Genomic DNA, 18,826 nt, shown 5'->3' with positions numbered 1-18,826 from the left:
AGTCTATGGAGGTCAAAGAAACAAGCACTATAGTGCAGATAAGCTGAGCCTATGTATAACCCTATAAAATTTTGGTACTTTGTTCAGGAGAGAAGAAAAGAGATCCTATGTTCATTCCATTAAGCATCAGCCATGAGACAAATCATGTTGGGTTGCTTTTTTTGAAAGAAGCAACAAAAATTTTTGAAGAATGGCGTGTTTGTGGAACGGCTGGGCTTTCCAACGAGACATTCACAGCTTGCATTCAGTCCATGGGAACAGTAAATGAACTTGCCACCTACCTTCAAACCAATCATGGTTTTGATTATCTGCTTTCAGGCAAGGTTATGTCGGATCCTATTGAAGGCCGCTTTGGCTGGTATAGGCAGGTCAGTTTATATAATTCTGTACTAGTATTATTAGAGATCACTGTATGGTTTGCTAAGGATTCGCTGGTGTTGCTTTTAATGCGTTACATATATTGAGTTTCATTTTTTGTATACAGGTCAATGGCGGCAATTTCTTTATTTCCGTCAAGCAGCTGCTTTTGGGTAAAAAGAAAATACGTTGCTTAAGTTTGCTACAGCAGCAAACTCTGTTGGCAGCCTCAAGAATTTCTGACATTTTTTCTAATGATGACGATGGTAGTGAAGTTAATGAAGAGCAAGTTTGGCTTGCAGACTTTTTTCTTGGTATTGTATTAGAGGATATGTCAGAATCGGATGCTGCTATTGCCTACTATGTCAGCGGATACATTGCACGCAGCATTGTACGCCGCACGAAGTGCTGTGCTTGCAAGGAGTTGCTAATAAAGGGAGATGATGAGCCTGATTTGAAGAGCTCCATCCCAAATGAGCATAAGCATCTGTTTGAAATGGCTAACCGAGGAGGTTTATGTGAACCGTCTGAATTTTGCTTTGGGACAACTGTACTGGCTGCTCAGTGTTATCAGGCCATCATTAATGATCCTTCTATGATGAGAAAGTTTTTATCTTTAAACAGTCATCACTCATCAGCGTGCCTTTGTTGATGCAATCAAAAAGATGCTATGCTCATCAAAGATTCTTGTTAGTTTACTAAATACAAAATGTTCTACTGGGCATTGTAATTTTGACTTAATTGTGCAATGTGCTTTTAACTGTTTTTCAAAAAATTAGCTTAAACGTTTTAACAGTCAACCAACTGTTGATACACCACAACCTAAACTGCTTCGAAAAATCAGAAAACTAACATTAAAAGATTCTAGTAGCAGCTAATTTTAAGTTGTAGGAAATATGCTTACATATCTTCACATGTCATTTGTATTGAACTTGTATTTTTCATTTTTTTCACACTATATGTATAATGCGTATGATTGTCACCAGACTTCTATCCAGTATTATTTGTGCATAATGTTATAATTCATTGCGATTAAAGGTGGGAAGTACTTTTCCGATACCGCTACTGGTACCAACAATACATTTTGAGCCAAGTATGGAGTACTGAAGTACTTTTCAAAGCTGATTTCAGTCGATGCCGGTACTTTTTCGGCTCTTGCTTAGCTAGCATTATATCCACATTAGCGAGAATGCTTTCAGGTGTTTGGCTCATGAAAGTTGGAATTTACGCAATATTATCACACCTTTCAGGCTCCTCGGTTATCAGTAGTCTGCAGATGAGCTAGTCACTGTCAACGCTTATATTGGCACTAATGTCTGTGTGTGCTTGGTTATTATACGTCTTTACTGTATTCGCTATTCCAACCACGCCACTGCTCTATTGTGTTTTAGGGTAGTATTTTTATGTTTTATTTTGTGTAACTAAAAGAAAACTATCTGTTTTATTGCTTCATATCTACTGCACACGCTTTAATTTGAATTTATGACTCCTGTTACGATGCATACCCATTTTGTTTTCTCTTATTGCTTACCGTATTCATAATTAACGTTTGTGGTAGAGCTTTCTTTAGCCTGATGGCTACATGCCGACGCAAGTTGAATATTCCATAAATATACGGTTAGTTACATGGTACACTTTTGTACTTGTACATAGATGACTGAGTGCAGTGACGTTGCCAAAGAGGGTTTAGGGGGTTACAACCCCCCCTTTAGTACGCGTGTGACGTCACAAGAGCGAGTTTTGCCAATACCAAACATTCAAATATCTCAGCCAGGAATTAACAAGGAAAAAACATAGAGACTTAGCTTTATTACCAAAACATGCCCAAGAAAAAATGATCGTATCCTTTTGCTATGCCACTGGACAGCACCATTTTACAGGAATATTTATACCAACATTTTTGTTGAAAATGCTCTCAGAACGCACCAAATTCAAAGTAATTTTTCAAATTTTTCTGGGGGAGTTCCCCCAGACCCCCCGCCGCTGAGTGTCGCCTTTCGCAAAGACAACGTCGGGCTTTGCCCGCCGGCCGTCAACCCCCCTTTCAAAATTCCTGACTACGCCACTGACTGAGTGCCTCCTGATTGCATCGTATCTTCACAATGTGGTGATTTTGACGTCGGCCCGCTCCTGTCATAGATATTTTCTAGTTAGCAATCCCGTAGTTGTAGATATCCCTGGATGAATCCATAACAATTGTGTTATTGTAAAACTAATGTAGTACAGTATACAATCGTTGTAAGATTGTAAGTAAATACAATCTGCAGACTTTACTAGGAATAGCACCTAAATGACCGGGCACCACAGTGCTCCGCACCTAAATATCCAGACGCCACAGTGTGCGCGCCTATTTGACCAGCGCCTAACTGTCTGCGCCTAAAAGACGTGGACCCATATTTTTTTATTTGACATGAAAGAGTATTGGTATAAGTGTAAAACATGTGAATTTTAGTTCTTAATTTTTACACCCATTTTTTTATAGGCCCCCAAAGTTTGGCCTCCGAAAAATGCATATAGCAAATTGAAACCTTTATAATCATATCAAGAAGTTCTCTGTCAACTTTTTAATTTACATTTTTGGATTCCTTGGGTCTTAAAATGTCTGTCTAGCAATTTTCAGCTATTTTGTTTGATCATAGGTCAGGAAATTAGAAATATAATAGGAAATTGGATAAAATCACTGAAGCAGAACAGGCAAAATAGTGATTTTTCTAATGACCATAACTCTATTAAAATTTAAAATTTTCCAAAAAATTTTTTGCATTCTTCACATTTCTTTGACACTACAAGTATGCCAAATTTCAATAAAATCTATGACATGTGGTGTGGGTCTGCTACTATTCGGTGAGTCCGATTCGGTGAGTCTGATTCGGTGAGTTCCTAACCTCTAACCCTAACCTCTAACCCCTAACCCTAAAACGACAATGATAATTAGGCTATGGTACCCGATAATTTAAAAAAAAAATTGAAAAAATCCCCATTAAGGGATCGGACTCACCGAATCGGACTCACCGAAACGGGTCTGCTACTATTCGGCTAGTCCGATTCGGCTGATCCGATTCGGCTAGTCCGATTCGGCTATTACCCTTTTCGGCTACAGCCCGATTCGGCTAGTCCGATTTGGCTGATCCGATTCGGCTAGTTCCCTATTGGGCTACAGTCTTTATCTGTTAGTTCCCTATTCGGCAATTTTTTGAAAATCCAACGATAATCCTTCTGTAATCCAACATCGTTTCTTTTGCATTCCGACAAAGAAAAACAAATTGAAATGAAATTTAGCGAAAAATGTTTGAACTATTAAATTGAACTGTTTGCTCACATAAAATAGACAACGTCTTCTGTTTATTTAGAGAATGTTGTAATATCGCTTCTTTTATAGTTGAAATCATCGAAGCTTTAGATGAGTGGGGTTTAGACCTAACCATTGAGATCTTAAAACTAAAAAGCGAATTAAATTTATTTTTGAACTATCAATGTTTGCTCAGATAAAATTGACATGTATCATGCGTCGCCGTCTGCATGCAAACTTAGAATATATTAGAATCCTCAACTATTACAAAATTCTAAATCCAACGACACTTTCTGTTTATTTACTGTAGAGAATTTTGTATTTTGATCTCGAAGCTTTAGATGAGTGGAGTTTAGACCTAACCACTGAGATCATAAATCATATTTATGACACCGGTTACATCCCTAGTGATATGGTACGTTCCATATTCATAACTTTACCAAAGAAAACCGGAGCAACAGAATGGTCACTCCACAGAACAATTAGCCTTGTGAATTACGTAACAAACAGCTTACTCCGAATCATGTTGATGAGATTGAGACCAAAACTACAATCGGAAATTTCAACAGCACAGTTTTTATTTGTTCCAGACAAAGGGACCACAAAAGGAATTTTTTACATTAAAAATGATAACAGAGAAATGTATGTCCGGTTCTTCTGTTTATTTAGAGAATTTTGTATTTTAATTCGACAATATGGTATCTTTTGCATTCTTGCATTTTATCCAGTGTTTACCTTTGAGTGCCTTCCCAGAGGGCAAAATCTGTCATTTTTACATTCATTCAACGTCTGCAGACGTTGAATCAATGTAAAAATGACGAGTTTTGATGTCTGGGTTCGTTCAAAATATGTGTTTTACATGAAAACAACAGTTTTCATGATTACCAATAGGGGTTAATGAGATAAAGTCTCAGCGAAAACGTGTCAACGAAAAAAAGACAGTTGCCAAATAGCGTTTGCAATAAAAGATGAAGTTAAAACCTAAGTGGCAGTTTAGAGTAAACCTGGGTTTCGGCGTTACATGACCTGAAATTCCTTTGGTTAGTTCCTTCGTTAGACTCTCAGTTGATGTTACTTGATCATGGCAGAGGAATCGATTAGTACGCAGCGCAAAGGTGAGGTTTTTCTACATGATGGCTACATGTTTCAACTAGCTCAATATAGTCCAGACGGGCTTAAGAAATACTGGCGTTGTTCCCGACGTGATGAGAAATGCAAGGCTCGCATCAACACTTGTGTGGCAACAAATCAGGTAATAATGTGTGTTATGATGACTATATTTTGATCATTTGAGAAAATGTGCCAAGAAATGTCAAGTACTTGAATTGTAATAATTGCAACCGTTGTTCACCTGCATTGACGTTGGACCTGGGAATGCACCACGGACTGCCCTACCCTAATAATAACAACTGCTTTGATAGTGACGTTGTGCTATTACTTATTACTAGGGCCATTTTTTTACCTAAAAAATTGAAAAATATGACTTTATTTTTTGAAATATATGATAATATATGACTTTGTTTTAAGCATCAAATTTATGCTAATCTCTAATTAATAACTCGTATGTAAGTTTTTACATGTATTTTGAACAATAACACACTCGAACAACTAACAAAACACTTCTATTTCACTTGAAAATCACTACAAAAATTCAAATGTCTAATGCATCCACTGGCGCCGACTTGCGGGGTGGCCAGCCACGCCACCCCATAACCTCTATGGCATGATGGCAGCCACCCCGTTTAGGTTACATTACTTACTGCAAATAAATGTAATTTGAACGGACGTTTAAATCTTTTTTTGATTATTGGTTTTCGCTTCAAGTCAACGTAAAGCAAGAGGTGAACCAATACAGTATTGCGAAGAAAATGATTGTTTTTGTCACAAGCATGATACTTGCGTAACATCAAGCAAGCTACGTGAAGATTACGCAACACGTGGCTACGATTTGTTTCCTTGTTGTTGGGATCGTTTTATTTGTTACTTTTCATAAGTCATTGTTACATTTGTTAGGTTTACAATGGGATTTATTAATCAATAAAATACGATCTTTCCATTGCCTCTCCCAAAAATCTTTTTTGAAAAATTTTAAACTGCTTAATATCGCTATAAATTATGACAGCTATAAAATACTCGGAAATAAAATTAGCTCCACCCTCTAAATGAATATCTATTTTCAAATTAAAAAAATGCAATTTTCGAATGCTTAGTAAAAATCAAACAAAAACATGCAGTTTGAAAGTTTATAGGTTGCCATATTGTGCTATCTGCCACCCCGTGCAAAAATAAAAGTCGGCGCCTATGTGTAGGCCTACCTACCAAACCAGCTACTTAGTAGTACGAGTCAAAGCTCTGTACTCGAAAAGTACCCTTGACTCTTGAGGTCTCAGCACTGGTTGACTTAGTCGCCATTAAGCTGAACTATCGTAAGTCCAAATTTTTCAAAATTGCGTTTTTGGTTGATTTGATATCTTTATAAACTACAGTTTATTTTGTTAAAGCATCGTAAGTCCATCTGCTTTAGTTTTGATGATACAGAATGATGAACTATCGCAAATTGGAGTTACGATAGTTTTGCAAAATAATAAAATGGGACTTACGATACTCTGCTCTGAAAGTAATTTTACACGTTTCACGTTAACACTCCCTTTTCTTTTAGGTAATTTTTCTTTCAATCGTTTTTTGCATGTTGATATTCAAGGCTTACTTATATTTCTTTCTATTTCGCATAACAATTTTGCTGTTTTATTGTAACTACATTTCGACAATTTTTTATTGTTAAACTATCGTATGTCCATACTCATTTTTCTAACGTTCAATTTTTGCAAAAAAGAATTATCTTTCAAAGCTCCATGAAAGACAATGTATATATAGTTTTCATGTTTTTCCGTTAGAGAACTTTTAGAAAGATCAAACAATGTACAGCAAACACAGCGTGAACTTTAAAATTCAATTTTCTCAAAACTGCATTTTTGGAGTTACGACGGTTCAGCTTATTAGCGACGTAGTGGCCTACTGCAAGTGTTTATAATGTTCAGAGACTGGATTGTGTGTTGCAAAATAATGTGTCAAGATGATGTCACAATGCAAATTAACATCAAACAGCAAGCGCTATTACTAGGCTACAGAAAGTAATAAAAATGTTGCTTCCAATGCTAAGTGAGACTCAGCGTGAGAACTCTCATTGCCTCCCTTCCACAAATTATTATCAAAGTTCAATGTCTACAGGAGCTGTTTGAACTGCATTTACAAAGTTACTCCGGCTCAATCTTTGTATTTTGAAGTAAAAATGAAGTCATATTTTATGATCTAAAACAGAAAATATAACTTTTTATGACTTTATAACTTCTTAAATAGACACCGTAGAAACGTCGTTGTTTCACTGTTATCGGTTTGACAACTTTCTGCATTACCAAAAAAATATGACTTTAATGACTTTTACTGGCCCTACTTATTTCACAGGTAGTGAACACTGGCAAGAATCAGCATTTTTAGAAATGAAGACGATGTTCGATCAAGCTCAAACTTTCAGGAATGTCGTTTTATGATTATTCGCAAGAAAGAAAGTTTGTAGCAATGAAATCGGAGAAAAAGTCCGTTTCGACCCACCCTACTTGTTATGTACCGTATTGATTGTATTGACTTGTTAAACTAGGGATTGGAATTTTGTAATAGTTGAGGATTCGAATATATTCTAAGTTTGCATACAGACGGTGACGCAGGATACATGTCAAGTTTATGTGAGCAACATTTTAATTTAATAGTCCAAAAATAAATTCAATTTGCTGTTTATGTTTCGCTAAATTTCAATTCAATTTATTTTTCTTTGTCGGAATGCAAAAGAAACGATTGATGATGATTATGTGTCTCATCTGATACAGACGTTGGCGATCATGGTCTTCCAATCTTTTCTGTCATTTGCCATTCGTATAAAATCGTTCGTTTTAACTGTTGTGTTTGTGGCCCATTGATTCAATCTGTTTAAATAAGTTAATCTTTGACGGCCACTGCTTCTTTTTCCCATCCCAAATCTCCCTGTCGGTAAATATGACCTACAAATTGCATCTGGCGCCTTCTAACTGTTCTTATTATCATATCGTTACTTATTGTCTAGCATTCACATCCGTAGGTTAGAATTGATATTACATATGCTTTCAAAAGTTTAATTTTGGTCTTTGTTGTCATGTTGCGATTCCTGAAGACTACGCTCATTTTACTGAAAGTATCCTTTGCTATAGCGATTCTCTTTTTAATTTCAGTGTCACTTTGCCATCGCAAGTTATAGTGTACCCAAGATATTTCAATTTATCAACTTGTTTCACACCATTGAGTGCAACACACCATTGAATGTATGGTTGCAATTTGGATAAGTTTTCATTTTTGATACGGTCATACATTCTGTGTTTGAATTTAACTCTTACCCATTCGTGTACTGTTATTGACAGCACAATTTAATAAGTCCTGTAGATCGTTTGCAGATTCTGCTATCAGGACTGTATCATCATTCATCAGCGTATCTCAAGCTTGTTACATTTTGTACCCCAACCTTTACTCCATTCATATGTTCGATGTCTCTCAAAATCATCTCACTGTAAGCGTTGATAAGATCTGGAGATCGGACACATCTCTCTGTTATCATTTTTAATGTAAAAATTCCTTTTGTGGTCCCTTTGTCTAGAACAAATAAAAATTGTGCTGTTGAAATTTCCGATTGTAGTTTTGGTCTCAATCGCATCAACATGATTTGGAGTAAGCTGTTTGTTACGTAATTCACAAGGCTAATTGTTCTGTGGAGTGACCATTCTGTTGCTCCGGTTTTCTTTGGTAAAGTTATGAATATGGAACGTACCATATCACTAGGGATGTAACCGGTGTCATAAATATGATTTATGATCTCAGTGGTTAGGTCTAAACTCCACTCATCTAAAGCTTCGAGATCAAAATACAAAATTCTCTACAGTAAATAAACAGAAAGCGTCGTTGGATTTAGAATTTTGTAATAGTTGAGGATTCTAATATATTCTAAGTTTGCATGCAGACGGCGACGCATGATACATGTCAATTTCATCTGAGCAAACAGTAATAGTTCAAAAATAAATTTAATTCGCTTTTTAGTTTTAAGATCTCAATGGTTAGGTCAAAACCCCACTCATCTAAAGCTTCGATAATTTCAACTGTAAAAGAAATTTAATTATTCAAACATTTTTCGCTAAATTTGTCGGAATGCAAAAGAAACGATGTTGGATTTTGTTGGATTACAGAAGGATTATCGTTGGATTTTCAAAAAATTGCCGAATAGGGAACTAACCGCTAAAGACTGTAGCCCAATAGGGAACTAGCCGAATCGGATCAGCCAAATCGGACTAGCCGAATCGGGCTGTAGCCGAAAAGGGTAATAGCCGAATCGGACTAGCCGAATCGGATCAGCCGAATCGGACTAGCCGAAACGGGCCATTCCGCACCGAAACGGGCTATTCCGTGTGGTGTAACCCATTTGCTCATTTGGCATGGAATGACCCTGCTGCGTCAAATCCAGACGAACTCTATTATAGATCAAATCTATCGTCTTTGGAGAAAGAAAATGTTGAAACTTACGGATGGATGATACTAATATGAAGAAAAGGACGTGACAATGCAAGAAAGCTTTTCAATCTATCTTGGGGTTACAAGCAACTTGAATGATTGAGTTGCAAATAGCCCTGGTTGAAATTCTTCTGTAGTACATATATATACTGTATACCGTATTGCATGACATCACTACACACACATATCAGTTGTGTGACATACCAACAGGAATTTTACATGAAACAAGTTCAGTAAAGTTTAGGGATTGTCATCAGGATACACGACTTATGCCGTGGAACAAATGACACCATCATTAGGCCGCAAACCACTAATGACACTAGGCCTGAATTAAGGATGTGCCGATTAATCGAAATCGGTATCGAAAAAAATTGCAGATTTGTTCCAATTCTCTATCAAAGTTTCCTAATTAAAAGTTGCGCGAGCGCGTGGAAATACCGATCAAAGAACGGGTTCTTTGATCAACCGCATCAGTGTCAACGAGCATTCGGAGAGCAGTAGTCTAAATTATGACGATTGTCCGCCATTTTGTAAACTCTTGTTTAGTAGGCACCAGAGCAAAATACTTTCTTTCTTTAAAATGATGAAAAACGTTCAAGGAGAAAATCAACCCAGATAAAATATAAAAGTTGAATGATTAGGCTACACAACGGTTAGAAGTTAAAGGAGAAATGGATTATTACATAATAGTTATTATTTTAGTGCCGCTTGCAGTATGCATTAAGCTACGTTGATTTTGCACTCTGTGAGCGATGGCGATTTTTCTCTTTTAACTGATTTCCGCGACAAATAAAACGAGTGTCTATCACCACTTTGTAGCACGCGAGAAGTGAAGAACTACCGTAAAAAATCACGCTGTCTAGAGCAGGCGACAAAGTGAACGCTTTTAGACATTTCAAAGGCAGCAACTTGTAACAAAATCGCAACCACTTGTAGAGCGCCAACTAAAAGCAGCTTTAATCATTTAAGTTAACCAAAGAATCGACATCGGCAAATATTTAAGAATCAGCATCGGAATCGGCAAAAATTTTGTAATCGGCACATCCCTAGCCTGAATGCTGCAATGTATTAATGAGGCAAAGCTCAAATGCCGCAAGGCATAAATGACAATAAATATTAGAAATTAAAACCAAGAAGTTTTCTGTGAGGGAACAAAACAGTAAAAAATGTGTGATTATTTATCAAATTTTCTAAATTTTTGCCTGCTTTAGGCTATGTTTTTGTTGTTATTAGCCACGCGAGGCTGTATGATAAAAGCAAAACTAGGCTACTGGTACTGCCGACACAGGCAAATTAGTGCCATTGTCATGCATATTGCATAGGTCTACTGGAGCACATGCCCCCAGAATCATTTTAAAACTCAGAAAAAAATTTATTATCTGTTGAAAAAACATTTTTTTACAAGGTTAGTTTGAAAGTTTTCTGAATTACGTAGTATCAAGGGTCAGAATCGCCCGCCCGGAGTCGCCATGTTTGAACCGTGTGTTTCTGCATTGCTAAAATCTTTATATTTTGTCGTAATGGGTCAACCGCTTCCATTGAGGGGGATAATTTGAAGTTTTATTTTGACTTGGCCAACAGCAATTACCTACAACCTAGCCAAGAAATTTTCGGAAGAAAGTCTTTTAGGCGCAGACAGTTAGGCGCTGGTCAAATAGGCGCGCACATTGTGGCGTCTGGATATTTAGGTGCGGAGCACTGTGGCGCCCGGCTATTTAGGTGCTAACTGCTATTCTTAGTAAAGTCTGCAGATTATATCAGCTTGGCAGGTAGGGCAATGCTTTTTACATAAAATGTTATATTGAACAAAAAAAAATATTGTTTTTAATGCGCGTGCATTTATTTGTTGTTAGTCATGGCTTCAGTGAGTGAAACTGCTTTATCCGGCAATACTTTTCACACAAAATGTTGTATTGAACAGAAGAATATGTCATGGCTTCGGTAAGTGAAGCTGCTTAAACAGCCAACGCTTTTCACACAAAATGTTACATTGAACAAAAAAATATATTGTTTTTTTTTTTGATGGGCATGTTCAGCATTTATTTGTGGTTAGTCCAGGTTTGCGTCGGCGAAAGCTTTATCAATAAATTATTGAAGTTTCCAAACATGACTGAGTGCACTTTTAGTTATATGATGATGATTATGTGCCTGATCTGATACAGACGATGGCGATCATGGTCTTCCAAACTTCTCTGTCATTTGCCATTCGTATAAAATCGTTCGTTTTGACTGTTGTGTTTGTGGCCCATTGATTCAAGCTGTTTAAATAAGTTAATCTTTGTCGACCTCTGCTTCTTTTTCCCTGTTTAGTTATATATATAAGTCAAATAATAACTACCACTAAACATCAGTAAAAAATATACCGTAGCCCATAGGCGTCGAAATAGGGTGGGCTGGGTGAGCGACGCCCACCCTGCCGTGAAACGAGGGTGGGCAAAATATGTTTCGCCCACCCTCGTTTTCATGACACTTATGAAGTGATCGTTACAATTATTTCCGTTTTTCTTAAACGCTGGATTATCCAACCAAGTGCAGCGCAACTTCTTGTTTTATGCTATGTCTCTCACTAAGTATCTGACAGAACAAAGAAATTCCGCAACAACGCTGCGTGGAAAAAAGGGATACTCACTGCATTGTTGTTACGGCAACTGCCAAAGCTGGCAATTCCTGGTGAGAGAAAGCCACGTTTGATCTTTTCTCTGAATGGTCTCACTTTTGTTACGTCACAATCAAACTTCAGTTCCCGGTCAGCGTAAGGGAATGTGAATATGATATCATAATGAACATGACAATAAAATAACCGATACAAACTAAAGACGTACGGTACTGAAACAATCGCTTTTACAAATCAAAATGCGGCAAATCCGAAGGCGCCACTTTAAAGATAACAGGTCACGAGTCACGCGCTTTTTAGGTCGCAAAGAAAAACATAAAAAAAGTTTGTTTAGTTTAGCAGCACTCATAAGATCGCAAGGTGCAAGAAAGAAAACATCCAACCTATTAAAGTTATCGCCAGGGCGGTGGGATGGCGCAACGGATAAGGCGTTGGCTTTCCAATTATGCAAACCTGGTTCGACTCCCGGCTTCAGCTGGTTGTTGAAAAAACACCTCTCACCTCTACCCAGGGTGTAATGAATTGGGTGGGCGTAGTTGCTGAAGTAAAGGCGGCCGAGAGAAAGGAACTGGCCACCCTACTCTCCATAGTGCCGAAGGCTTAGTATAATGAGAACCTAATCTTCTCATTCCCCAAAGCTCAGTATCTGAGTATGGGACCTTTACCTTTATTAATGCTTAATTGCTGCAGCGACGCTAAACGCAGTCTTTGTGAGAAAGACTAACCACACTCTTCAAAATTACCGTCGGCAATTGCCGAGGTGATTGTAAGGACCACAAGATTACAAGAAAAAATAATTTTCTTAGACTACACCAGACTAGGATGTTGATTCAATCTTACTATTGCTGGATGTTTTATTTGGGTTACTTCCTACTTCACCGGCGCTTAGACACGTGCCCAGCTGGGAGAATCTTTTATAGAAATATCACCCTATTTGCATTGATTTAACTCCAGTAGACGTCAAATTATTGTAAGCATCTACTCCTTGTTGCGTCTCGCTTTCCATTATCTCGTCCAGCTGATACAGCATCTGATGATACCGATTCTGACTTGTTCTTCATCAAACAGACTTTGTGTTGCTCGCAGTGTCCCAATTGTGCCAAAATTATGTTGGCTTATAAGCTTATGTAAATCGAGGCAATCGTCTCGCAGGGAGCTCTTGATATGTTACCTGTACCTGGTTGAGCAATTAACGTTATTTTATGATAATTCAACGTCGCTAGATGTCGAATTAATGTAAAACAAACGTAAATTTCTTATTGGGCATTGTTGTTACGCAATATAACCCGCCGGGAAAATTAAATCGATTTGTGCTGACTCGAACGTTGAATCAACCCAAAATTAACTTACTTTCCTCCTACCCGTGAGTTTTTTAATGTGAATTACTGTAACAGCGTGCGTATCCCGTTGCTCGCTTTATCACTACTTTTGGTATTATTACATCACAACAAATCAAAAATGCGTTCGTGATAGACTACTCTAGTATATTTTTCGCTTCTCGTTTTACATGTTTTAGTACAATCTTTTCCTATTAGGCTAAATGTTCACAGCAATTGCCGAGGCAATTTCAACTTTTGCCCTCGGCAACGTTTTTGCCGAAGTAAAAATATGCTAATTTCGAAGACTAAACAATTGCGAATTTGCAAACATAGCCTACACATTCAATGAAATCTGTTTGAAAACTCTCGCCCTCCCAGAATTCCTCTCTTTTAAGAAAAAATCGACGCCTATGCCGTAACCTATATTCAAGCAGGTAGCTTGAGTGAAGAGTAACTTAGTCTTCCGTTAAAACCCCGACTAGGTTTGCCAAAGCTGAGCTGATACAATCTGTAGACTTTACTGGGAATAGCACCTAAATGAACGGGCGCCACTGTGCTCGCACCTAAATATCCAGACGCCACAGTGTGCGCGTCTATTTGACTAGCGCCTAAAAGACGTGGACCCAAATTTTCTGTGACGGAATTTAAGCAAAAAAAATGGGTCCATGTCTTTTAAGCACAGACAGTTAGTGAGTTAGGTGCCGGTCAAGTAGGCGCGCACACTGTGGCGTCAGGATATTTAGGTGCGGAGCACTGTGGCACCCGTTCATTCAGGTGCTATTCCTAGTAAAGTCTGCAGATTATATCAGCTTGGCAGGTAGAGCAATGCTTTTCACACAAAATATTTTATTAGATTGTCCATTTCGAGAAAGTACCTTAGTGCCACATCTTCTCAGTGTTAGTGTTTCTCTATATTACTATGGGTGATGATATGTAAAGGTAATGACGTGTATTGTATACTAAAAACAATATTTGAAATCAGCTATCCTTACTGCAAGAGTAAATTTACCCTGGGAGAGATATTCAAGAGGGTCAGCTTACAGTATAATATACGAGTATGCTAATAAAAAAAATCTCATGGCTCTTAGTTTAAGCAAATATAATTCAACAATTTAAATAAACTAGCCCATTTCAAAGCTTGTATAAGTAGGGCCAGGATCACAAAATAGGAGTCAGTAAAAAGTTGGCGTATCCAAAATTGGTGGTTAAAAATTGAGATAATATTTTTGACTTGTCTTTTTTTTTTCGGTTATATAATCAATTTGGTCAAAATGTCCGAAAAAAGATAGTCAATTTGGTCCAAATGTCCGAAAAAAACAACGTTTCTCAGCAAAACTTAATGTTGTAGCTAGTCAGGAGTGCAAATTTTGGTTTGTATCAGCTACTTGAAAGGAAATATTTTCATCAGAAAAAATGACTGAAATAAATAAAAAATGACCAATTTCTTCAAGTCATTTCAGACAAATGACCGAAAAGTCTCAGCAAAAAAAACAACCCAGTTTTTGATCCAATGCTATATAACTATAGACAAAAAAAACAAAGTAACTTTAGCGGTTTAACATGTTTTCTTACAAAAAAATATATATAACATAACTAAAAAAAATCAACTCAAACTTTTTCGACACGTATCTGTGTCCTCATCAGGAATTACTTAAATCTGCAATATACATAAAATGATACATTATAAGATAAATTTGACTATGCACTGTAACGACACTCCGGACTGAAAAGCACAAACTCAACAAGTGATACAAGAATGACTACGAAGAAATTATACAGCGGGAAACAGATCACATGAGATGTAAGTAAACTACAGGCATGTGACAAGCAATTAGAACACACGCAAAAGGAACGATGTGCCACAGGCAATATCTTTTGTAATAAAACATGTTAAACCAGCTAAAGTTACCGTACTTTGTTTTATTTGTCTATGGTTCAACAAAGCAAATTGTCCACCAAAACTTTTTGCTACATAACTCTTTGCAAGAACGCCAAGTTAATCAATTTTGAGTTTGAATCCATGTGGTACCGTTGAATTTCTGCAAGTGTACAAACTGTTGTGGTAAAATATACTAAGCAGATTTTTAGGTTAAATTACAAGCTTTGAGACGAGTTTCATCACATCTCTAATATGGGCATACCTTCTGCTATATTTCGAAATGTTTCCACAGCACCAGGTTCTTTATTTTTGTCAGGATGATACTGCAGTGCTAGTTTATGAAACGCTGATTTAATTTCCTTTGCAGATGCAGTTCTTGAAACCCCAAGCAGAGAATAATAATCTTTTTGTTCACCAAAAGAAGACTTTATGCATAAACTTATACACACACCAATAGCAAAGATGGCACACTTCATTACTAAAAAACTTTATGTTTTAATCATTTTCACAAAACATGTAAGAATCTAAAAATACAACTACTGTACAATGTACACGTTACAGAAACATTGATTAAATCATAGCGTTTTGGTTAAGTAATCTTGCTGCACCATCGACATCTAATTCACTCAATCATTATGAATAATTATGATCAACCTAACCACTGGGTTGTCAATCATCTATTTATGGATTGAATATGACACTTAAAATGATGCTGGGAGAGTTATGACTTTTTTGCATTGGCTGAATGTAGAATCTATGTGAACCCTGCGAAAAAGGTATTATGGACTGTAGAAATCTTTATCGACAAAATGAAAAAGTTTTTAAAGGACTTAGTTTCCCATCATTGTATAGGTTTTGAACCACTGACAGGTCTGGTCAGTGGTCACGTCAGATTTATGTAGACATATGGGTAAAAATAGATTTTTTTCTACCCAGATTTGAGAACATTTTTGGCAAAGAACACTCTATTTTATGTGTGCAGGTTTGGAGTGATATTTCACACATAAAAGGTTTACCACACATCGCTTCAAAAAAATGTCAAAGACCAACTCATATATGGATATGCAATTGCATGCACAATTGCACACCTTAAAGTGTTAATGAAAAGGACTACCTTTGTCAATATTATTGTTCTTCTTAATCTTTGTCCTCTCCAGCAGTAGCCTATCAAATCATCTCATTTATGTCTGTTTTCCATAAAATGGTTACTGCAAGGGTGGCCTTTACATTTTTTCTCTGTTATATTTTAGTAAAACTTTGGCAAACGATATGTTCTAGCACACGATCACAAATTGGTTGATGGTTTAATCTTAGTTGATGGTTTAAATATTTATCTTAAGCTTTCTCAGTTTGAGATGGAGATTCAAACCAACATCAGTTGTTTCTTTAACTCTATGCTTCTTAAACTTTAATATCAGTGGGTGGCTATTGCCTAATCTCTTTTCATTTACTAAAAGACCCGGTACTGTGCCTACCTCTGCACATCTGTGTGTATGAATGGGTAGTTAGTAGGGTGGATCAAAAAAAATGAATTTTTGAGTTCAGCTTAGTGCATCTGCCAAAAGTTGCAGTTTGGGCTATCTTTTGCATTGGTACTTGAAAAAACATTTTTTGACCACGTTTGACCCCTATCCAAGAGCTCTCTAGTGGCCGCCGAACCAAAATTCCTCAAATTTGCTATAATTTTTTTCTAGTGGGTGCAGGCTAGTGGTTTTGGTGTCTATCCCCGCTAAATCAAGGCTTGTGAAGTCATTTCTGCAATCTAAAATCATCTATGGGCTAGTAAAATGACATCTGAGCCCTTTTTCAGCAAAAATGCTTAAAAAAGTTGGAAATTTATGGGTTTTTTTAGAAAAAGGGCAAAGAAAAACAAATTCATAATGCTGCTAAAGGCATTTCTGTTAGTATAATACACTGAAGCAAACACATAAAAGCAAACAATTACCATATGAAATTTTGCAAAAATGCTGCCTTTAATTTGTACATCCAATTATCCATAGCATTACAATAATGGACACAAAATGCATGACAACGGGTTCAGGCAAAATCAGTCTGTTACTATTTTGTTGCCCAGTTCACCAACTTATGGCATACATAACTTTTTTGTACATTTATCTTGTGCAGAACTTCCAGCCAGCATGGTTTGTTGCTTGTGTAGATCTTGTACAACTCTGTACATATGGCCTTTTTTTCTTCAGACTTGGTTACTTTACCGGAGTGATAATTTGTTACTATTTCCAACGCTCGCTTATCTTCATTGTTTGTGACACGGAGGAAGCTGAGTTTCTGCTTAATAGAAGTAAAATTTTCATTTTGTTCCATTAGCCTTGGAGGAAAGTGCAAAAAGTCGGGAGAGACCTCCAAGAGGGAAAATAAAGTAAATGAATCTGGACCAAACAAATCTTTTAAACTTTGCGTCTGTATAATAGGCTTAAGTAACTCTTTAGATTGGGATTCATCATCAACATTAAATCATTGCTGGGTGACTCAACGGTCAAAGGAGCAGTGAACCATGGCTTAAAGTAGAAAATGCAAAGAAAGACTGTTAACTCTGTTATTCTTTGCAGCTGCTCATCACTACAGGTTGCAGAAGCTTGGATTGGCACAGTTATCTGTTTTTTTCTCTGCTCTTTTCTTTTTCTGCTTGACTTTAGTGCTGATTTCGACTTCGAACCAGTATGATACTAGTTAATACATTTCCAGTTTCTTTTTAGTACAGTTATCACAAGTCAGTTGCTAAATAACCTTCATTTAAATAGCCTCTCCTGTTAAATTCGATACAGCAGTCAGACTCAGATGCTTCAGATAAAGGGGTTACATGAGAAATCTGAGACTTGTTTTTAATTGCAGCTAGGGGAGTTTTGCCAGATGGAAAATACTTCAAAATGAAAGCTCCAGGTACCTACCATCATGCTTGATGGATGACAAAAATAATATAGACACTGAAGATAGCCTTGTTGAGAAACCAAAAGTCGAAATCAGTACTAAAGTTAAGCAGAAAAAGAAAAGAGCAGAGAAAAAAACAGATAACTGTGCCAATCCAAGCTTCTGTAATCTGTAGTGATGAGCAGCTGCAAAGAATAACAGAGTTAACAGTCTTTCTTTGCATTTTCTACTTTAAGCCATGGTTCACTGCTCCTTTGACCGTTGAGTCACCCAGCAATGAGTTAATGTTGATGATGAATCGTAACACGAGCAAGTATCCTAAATAGTTTAAACCGTTGGCACAGTTGTTCCAGGCTAAGCTTGACAACCATCTTTGGTACTTGGCAGAGAGACTTGTAGTCTTTAGCTTGTTTAGCCAAGAAGTTTCCATAAATGAAAAAAAAATCTGCTGCGCAAATCATGGTTAAGTATCAATGGAGTCAGCATCAATAAACTCAAACAACCTCCCAATCCCAAGAGTTACTTAAGCCTATTATACAGCCACAGACGCAACTAAAAGATTTGTTTGGTCCAGATTCATTTACTTTATTTTCCCTCTTAAAGGCCTTCCCCAACTTTTTGCACTTTCCTCCAAGGCTATTGGAACAAAATGAAAATTTTACTTCTATCAAGCAGAAACTCAGCTTCTTCCGTGTCACAAACGATGAAGATAAGCGAGCGTTGGGAATGGTAACAAATTATCACTCCGGTAAAGTAACCAAGTCTGAAGAAAAACAGGCCATATGTACAGAGTTGTACAAGATCTACACAAGCAACAAACCATGCTGGCTGGAAGTTATGCACAAGATAAATGTACGAAAAAAGTTATGCATGCCATAAGTTGGTGAACTGAGCAACAA

The 18,826-nt window shown here is 37.0% G+C and overlaps 1 protein-coding gene across 2 annotated transcripts in view; it reads right to left on the bottom strand.

Moving 5' to 3' along the window:
- LOC145788268 (dnaJ homolog subfamily B member 9-like) overlaps positions 1-15,566 on the bottom strand; it is a 33,606-nt gene extending 18,040 nt beyond the window's left edge. For both annotated transcript variants that reach the window (XM_082600051.1, XM_082600050.1), the window contains exon 1: positions 15,304-15,566. In XM_082600051.1, the coding sequence (XP_082456177.1) occupies positions 15,304-15,517 (214 nt within the window). In that variant the 5' untranslated portion in view covers positions 15,518-15,566. The remainder of the gene's footprint in view (positions 1-15,303) is intronic.
- Between the last annotated feature and the right edge of the window lie 3,260 nt (positions 15,567-18,826).

This window comes from Aplidium turbinatum, chromosome 2, assembly GCF_918807975.1.
Source record: "Aplidium turbinatum chromosome 2, kaAplTurb1.1, whole genome shotgun sequence".
NCBI lineage: Eukaryota > Metazoa > Chordata > Ascidiacea > Aplousobranchia > Polyclinidae > Aplidium > Aplidium turbinatum.
Note: the sequence above shows the minus strand (reverse complement) of the source record. Positions and strands in the feature narration are given on the sequence as shown.